At 50.3% G+C, this 7,451-nt stretch overlaps 1 protein-coding gene across 1 annotated transcript; it reads right to left on the reverse strand.

Annotated features, from left to right (window-relative positions):
* Positions 1-3,482: 3,482 nt before the first annotated feature.
* LOC123246247 (endogenous retrovirus group K member 6 Pro protein-like) lies at positions 3,483-4,304 on the reverse strand (the record flags this gene model as incomplete). The annotated part of the gene is made up of 1 exon (XM_044675171.1): positions 3,483-4,304. A coding segment is annotated over one exon (822 nt), but the record flags the coding sequence as incomplete, so codon positions are not given.
* Between the last annotated feature and the right edge of the window lie 3,147 nt (positions 4,305-7,451).

A 7,451-nucleotide genomic window follows, 5' to 3' on the forward strand; every position in this document is an offset into this window, starting at 1 on the left:
GGGGGGGGTGAAGGGGACGCGGGGGAATGGGTCTCCGGTGGTCGAGGAGAAGGCAGGGGTCGGGGCTTAGGCCTAGGGGGGTAGAGGGCGGGGTTAGGACCAATGGGTACAGGGGGAAGACGTTCAATTTTTAGCCGTATGGCGAAGAGGGCAACGGGATCGAAGCTATGTCTGTAAAGTCTCAAACCCCATGTCCGGCCCTTGTCCCAATTGGGGGCAGTCTTGCCTTTGTCAGTGAAACTGATGCGTATGGTATTGCAACGGCCTTTGGGGCGAGCCAAGGGGATATAAGTGTGGGTGTTTTTGTCATAACAGGGGCCACATTCTCCGTTCAGGTTGCCGTTGATTTTGCAGACCCCAGCCCCAAGCATGGTGCGGTCGTAGGGTAGGACAGTTATAAGGTCTGTCTGCAAATGAGGCTGTGGGAGCCAATATGCCGAGCCAGTGGTTTCACAGCCCCAATGGGCGCAGTAAACGTCGGCAGGGCCCCCACAGTATTAGATTGTGTCAAAGCCGGGGCAAACATAAAAGGGTAGCTGCAGGGTGTCTGCTCTTTGTCCTGGGGACGCGCAACCATAACCGGGGAAGGGTTCGTGAGGAGAAGGGTCCCAATTCTTATCCACGATGTCACAGAGATCAAAGAAGAGATCCGGAAACCAAGTTCCAACCGGCCAATTGTTGGAAGAAGTGGAGTTGACGGTTTCTCCGGTGTTGGGGTTATAGACGATCCAGGTCAACTTGACGGGGTGATGGGGACTATAAGGGGCCATGATCGGGGCCGGGTAGTAGACGGGAAGGAGGATCATGAGGAGCATCGTGGGCCGCATCGCCATAAGGCCTGGAAGAGAACAAGAGAGAGTCCTCAGGGACAGGGCCCTGGTTCGAGAGGGTTAGTGTGCGAGGTAAAAGGCTTTAGCAAGCGGGATGGGATCCATCTAGCGTTACTCGCAGTTTGATCAAAGACACAGGCAGAGCCTTTTGCCCAGGTAATGACTGGGTCGGGGCCGTGCCAAAGGCCAGTGAGGGGGTCTTGCCACAGGTCCGTAGCCAAATTCGAGGAGGTGCTTGGGTGCCAGTGGCGGTCAGCTGCAGAGCGGCCTTCTGCATCAAGCATGAGGAAGTTAAGGACGAAGAGTGCATGGGCAAGGAGTAAGGTATGGTTACCATGCAATGGATAGAGGGTCTCCTGAGCCTTGAGCTTGAAAAGCGTATTCTTAAGGGTTTGATTTGCTCGCTCTACGATGCCTTGGCCCTGTGGGTTGTAGGGTATGCCTGTGACATGTTTTATGCCTAGTTGGGAACAAAATTGCTTAAAAGATTGGCTGGTGTAGCCAGGGCCGTTGTCGGTTTTAATGGAAAGAGGCTTCCCCATCATAGACATAGCAAGGAACATGTGTTTGATGACATGTTTAGTGGCTTCCCTGGATTGTGCAGATGCAAAAAGAAAGCTGCTAAACGTGTCAATAGAGACATGGACATATTTGAGTTTAGCAAAAGAGGGGACGTGAGTGACGTCCATCTGCCATAAATGGCCAGGGAGAAGGCCACGGGGGTTAATCCCCAGATGGGGTTCAGGCAAGAGAGTGACACAATTCTTGCAATTTTTCACAATGGACCTGGCTTGTTCTCTAGAAATTTTGTAGGCCAGGCGAAGGGATTGAGAATTGAGGTGGTGAAGTCTGTGTGCCTCGGTAGCAAGGGAGACAGGGTCGGACGAGAGGGCGGTAGAGGGGGTGGATGTGGTTGCTAAGGCAGTTAAGCGAGTGTGCTGGTCCGCAAGGTCGTTCCCAAAGGATAAGGGGCCCAGAAGGCCGGAGTGGGCACGTATGTGGCCCACGAAAAAGGGGCAGGACCGTGATCGAATGGCCTGCTGGAGTTGGGAAAAAAGAGAAAAGGTAGTGGTTGTCGGCTGAACTGCAGGAACAATTTCGAGTCGGAGCAGGGATTGAACAACATATCTGCTATCTGAGTAGAGATTGAATGGAGTATCAGGCAGAGAATGAAAAACTGTCAGAGCAGCATAAAGTTCCACCAGCTGCGCGGACTCATAAGGAGTTTTGATTGAGCGGGGGCAGTTATTCATGACTATGGCAGCAAGGCCAGTCTTGGAACCGTCTACAAAGATTGTGGGTGCCCCTGGGATGGGGGATGATCGGGTTTGGCGTGTGAGTATGAAGGGGGTAAGATTGAGAAACTGTAGCAATTTATTACTAGGCATATGATTATCTAAAGTGCCCTGAAACGTAGAAGTGAGTATAGCCCAATTGTCATCTTGTGACCTGAGCCAGTCAAGCTGCTCCCTACTGTAAGGGGTTACCACGTGGTCAGGGGGACGGCCGAAATGGCGTGTTGAGAGCCGAATGCCTATCATAGCTATACGGGCAATTAACTCAGGATAAGAGGCAAGAATCTTTCGATTACACATAGGGAGATGTATCCAGATAAGGGGGGATGGATCTTGCCATAGGAGTCCGGTGGGAGAGAATTCAGTAGGGAAGATGAGAAGATATAGGGACAATTTGGGGGAGAAGTATCCAATATTCTGCATGGCTATGGCTTGTTCTACCTTTTTGAGGGAAATCTCACCTGCCGGGGTCAAAGAATGAGGGGAGGAAGGGTCAGCATCCCCTCTAAGAATGTCCTCCAGAGGACGGAGGTCTGCTTTGGAAAGTTGCAGGTAGGGGCGTAGCCAATTAATGTCCCCTAAAAGCTTCTGAAAGTCATTAAGAGTCTTAAGAGAAGAGCGTTTAAGTTCAACTTTGTTAGAGAACAGCCAGTCGGGTTCAAGTCGAAATCCTAGAAAGGTGAAGGGGTATTGAGTTTGAATTTTGTCTGGGGCAATGCTAAAGCCGCGGGCTTGGAGTGCGCTGACGATAGCCTGAGCTATAGTCTGCGTCAATGAGGGGGAAGAAGCGGCTATGAGAAGATCATCCATGTAATGGATAAGATAGGCTGAGGGATATTGAGTCCTGATGGGGTCAATAGATTGAGCAACAAATTTTTGACATAGGGTAGGAGAGTTAGCCATTCCCTGCGGAAGTACTCGCCCCACTGGAAGCGAGGGTTAGGCCCTATGTGATTAACTATAGGAATAGAAAATGCAAAGCGAGGACTATCGGATGGGTCAAGAGGGATTGAAAAGAAGCAATCCTTAATATCGATGACGATTTTGCTGAATCCTTTTGGGATAGCAGTCGGGGATGGAAGGCCTGGCTATAAAGCCCCTATGGGCATCATGGTCTTATTGACCTCACGTAGGTCCTGTAGAAGTCTCCATTTCCCCGATTTCTTTTTAATAACAAAAATAGGTGTATTCCATGGGGAAGTGGAAGGTTCAAGGTGTCCGAGGGAAAGTTGCTCCTGCACTAGCGTGAGGGCAGCTTGAACCTTCTCAGATGTTAAAGGCCACTGATCAATCCAGACAGGGGAGTCGGATTTCCAGGTGATTTTATCGGCCTGGATTGCAGGAGGGTCAGTGACCTTTAGGAAAAATTTTTTGACCCGAATCCTTTTTTGTCGGTTTGGGCCGGGGGGAATATTGGGTGTAAGCTGCCTTGTTCGTTCTTACCAAGGCCTTTGCCTGGGAGGTACCCAGATTTCAGCATCGTGGTAGTGACAGCATCACTGGGGCTCACCATGAGGAGCCTCATCTGAGCTAGAATATCTCTGCCCCAAAGATTAACGGGGAGTCCCGCGACTACATAGGGGCGGGTAGTGCCACTATTGCCCTCAGTATCTTGCCAGTTGAGGAGTTTAGAACTTTGAAGGGTGTCTTGGACCTGTCCTATGCCCGATAAGTGGGTATTGGAGGGTTGAAGGGGCCAGGTATGGGGCCAATGGGCTTGTGGGATAACAGTAGAGTCTGCCCCTGTGTCTAACAGCCCAAGAAAAGTTTTGCCCTCAATTTTTAATTGTAATGTGGGTCGAGACTCCGTGAGTTGCTGAACCCAGTAAATGTTGGAGGAGTCGGGTGAGGAAGGGCCCCGTTTCTGGGTGGCAGCTGGAAAGTTACCAATCAGAGGGAGGGGAAGGGCTTGGGCTAAACGTTGGCCTGCAGGGATGGTAATAGGGCCATGTGGAGATTCAATTATGAGCTTAATTTCTCCCGTGTAGTCGTTGTCAACAAGGGTGGGGTACACCACTATGCCTTGCAAGGTAGTGAGTGCTCTGCCAATGACCAGAAAAAACATACCGGGGGGTGGCGGTCCGAATTTACCAGTAGGGAGGACTACCGGGCCTTCTTCTGGGGTCAGTATTCGGGTGGAGGTGGTACAGAGGTCCAGGCCTGCGCTGCCGGCTGTGGCTCGAGTAAAGGAACTGGGCAGGGGCTCCCGTAGGAGCCCCTCACCCCGTTTCCCTGTGCCAGGATGAGGATAGGCTTAGATCGGCAGTCGCGGGCCCAGTGTAGCCCCTTCCGACACTTAGGACAGATGCTTGGTGGCTTTGACTGGGGTGTGGGGAGTTGTCTGGGGTTTTGGTTTGCTAAACACTCGCGGGCGAAATGGCCAGGTTGCCCACATCTAAAACAGTTTCTGGGGGTCTTGGGATGAGAGGCCTAAATGGCTGCCCCTATAGCTAAGGAAATGGACTTGTTCAGCTTATGTTCATAAGCGTCAATATCACTGCACAAGCGGATCATCCCATTTAGATCCAAATCTCTAGCCTTTCCCCTTAAGGCTGTTTTGCAGGCGGAGTTAGCATTTTCAATCGCTAGATGCCTTACTACTGGGTTATCTGATCCGTCCTGACCTAAGACTCTTTCAGCAGTTTCAAGGAGCTTTGCAACAAACTGCGCGTAGGGCTCATTAGGTCCCTGAAGAATTTTCGAGAGAGGGGCTGTAATGGAGCCCGTGGCAGGGACTGCCCGCCATGCAGCCATGGCGGCATGTGCCGTTTGCATGAGCAAGCCAGGAGGTAATTTCATTTGTTGGTTTTCTAATGCAAAGTGATCACGACCGACAATCTTGTCAGTCGTCCAAGTGGCTGTTTGTGCATTTTTAGCGTTGAGCTTAGCCTGGTTTTCTGCCTGTTCAAGGAACTCCGCCTTCCATATTAAAAATTGTCCTCTAGAGAGGACGGACTAAATAACTTTAGACCACTCAGAAGGGAGCATATGTCCTTCTCCGCCAAGTCCTTCTAAAATAGAGAGTGTAAAGGGGGCGTTAATGAAGTAATTTTTTACTGCAGAATGTAGATCTTTGATGTGTTTGATCTTTAACTTTTTATAGATGGGTCTATGAGGATGAGGGGGGCCCGAAGTATCGGCAACCCTAGAATGCTCGTTATGGCTCGTTTCATCTGTTTCCCCCTCCTCCTCCTCCCCCTCAGATTCGGATGAGCCATGGGGAAGGGGGGTCACAAGAGGGAGTTCCTCAGGAGTAGGTTCTGCAGCCTGCTGTTGCCTAGTTACTACGGGGAAAGCGAGGGTGGGTTTTGGCTTATTTTTTTGTTGACTCGGCTTATTATTGCTATATGGTGGTCGAAAGATATTTGTCTGTAATTCTTGTAATTGACTGGTCAGGGTATAAACTTCCCTTTGTAAATCTAGAAATTGTTTAAGATCTGTAACTTGTTTGCTCAGCTGCCGCGTAGCTTCTTTGAGATTGTCTGAGCCTGGCAGAACTGGAAGAGCAAGTTGGACTGGGGGAGGTAACTGGAGGTTGGCAGATGAGGACAGATTAGGGAGGGGGGACTTGTAAGGGGGGGTGTATTCCTTAGCGGACCCTGATTTTGATATTGAGCTGCCTCCTCTTCTAGTTCTGTTTGATATGCTGGATTAAGCGTGCTATCCTGGGGGGAATCTTTATACAGGACTGGGTAAAGGCGCAGCTTTGATTTGGGCTTGGAGGGGGTGGGGTGAGGGGCTCCTCAAGGGAGGAGTTTATAACAGGTTCGTCTAAAAGAGACAGACTACATCCCTTTTCTTTTTGCGTCTTACTTTGTTGGTCCTGTTCTTTCAACGTATCTGAATTTCCCTGTTTATTTTTATTTTCGGAGATGGCGTCCTCAGCCAAGCTGAGGAGGTGTGAAACTTGTTTGCTAGTATCTGCTTCTTTCAAGATGTCACGGATCAGGCCATAGAAGGAAAAATAATCATCAGGAATTTCTTGGCCAGATCTCAGGAGATCGTTAAGATCTCGCCCTACTTTATTCCATGTGAGGGGATGTATGCCCGGGCCATGTAGGATGAGCCAAGGGCAGTGTTCCTCTATAAATGAGAAGAATCCAAGAAGATCCTTCCTTTTGACTCTAATACCTCTCTCCCTAAGATTATCTTTTAATTCCTTGACAAATAGTGCTTCTTTCGAGAGTGCCTTCCCCATCTTTCACGCTGTTTACTTTCGCTTCCCCACGTTCTCGCCAATCCTCTCGCGAGGGTATGGAACCGGATAATAACGGGTCAACACTCACTCATGAGCCAAGGGGTCAGTCAAAGTCGGTCCGGCCGAAGCCATCCACTCACCCCAGAACGGGGTGGACCACGTCGCTTGGGCACAGGTGGACGGTATAATCCCCCCTCTGGCCCGGCACTCTATGGCGATGTATGCGAATCGTGGACTGACCCACACGGAATCTCTTTCCTCATTCACGCACACACGCTCACACACGCTTTCCCTGGGTCTGGCACTCTCGTTGGATGATTGCTTATGGAGATGGGACAACTTACCCTACCTCGAGGCCTCTTGCTCCGCTTCTACCCGTTAAGTTTTCGCGGCCGCGAGAGCTGCTCCTCGGTTGTCCGGTAAGTCGCTCCGCTCATGCCCCACGTTGGGCGCCACCTGTCCGGGTCCAGCCGGACGCAACTAAGGTGCACGAGGGGCGACCACCTAAGGCTCCACAGGGGAAGGGAGGGGGAACCTCACACGCAAGAGACATGAGTCGTACAGATGTTAACAAGGTTCCGTTTATTGACTGTGCAGGCAAGGTTTATATAGAGAAAAAGGGGGGACGGCTATAGTTGGCGGGAGTTTTTACTGCTGTTGGACCTGCCAAGCCTGAGTCCAGGTACTGTCACGGATACGGTTTTTACTGCAGAAGGTCTTTGACAATATTCTCTTTCAGGGGGGCCTGTTTGCCGGGTTGTGCAAACTTTACCTGGTCTTTGGCAGAATACTATTGTGCTCAAAGGAATAATAAACTGGAGGAATTCCATGTGAACTGGAAAACCTCCAGGAATTGATGCAGAGCAGAAGGAGCAGAGCCAGAAGAACGTTGTACACAGAAATTGATACACTGTGGTAAAATCAAATGTAATGGACTTCTGTACTAGCAGCAATACAATGACCCAGGACAGTTCTGAGGGATTTATTAAAAAGAAAGCTACCCACATTCAGAGGAAGAACTACAGGAAGGGGAAACACAGAAGAAACACAACTGCTTGAACACTTGGGTTGATGAGGACATGACTAGGGATGTAGCTCCGAAAGGACCACACCAATGCAACTATCAGT

The sequence above is a fragment of the Gracilinanus agilis genome, chromosome 4 (genome assembly GCF_016433145.1).
Source record: "Gracilinanus agilis isolate LMUSP501 chromosome 4, AgileGrace, whole genome shotgun sequence".
NCBI lineage: Eukaryota > Metazoa > Chordata > Mammalia > Didelphimorphia > Didelphidae > Gracilinanus > Gracilinanus agilis.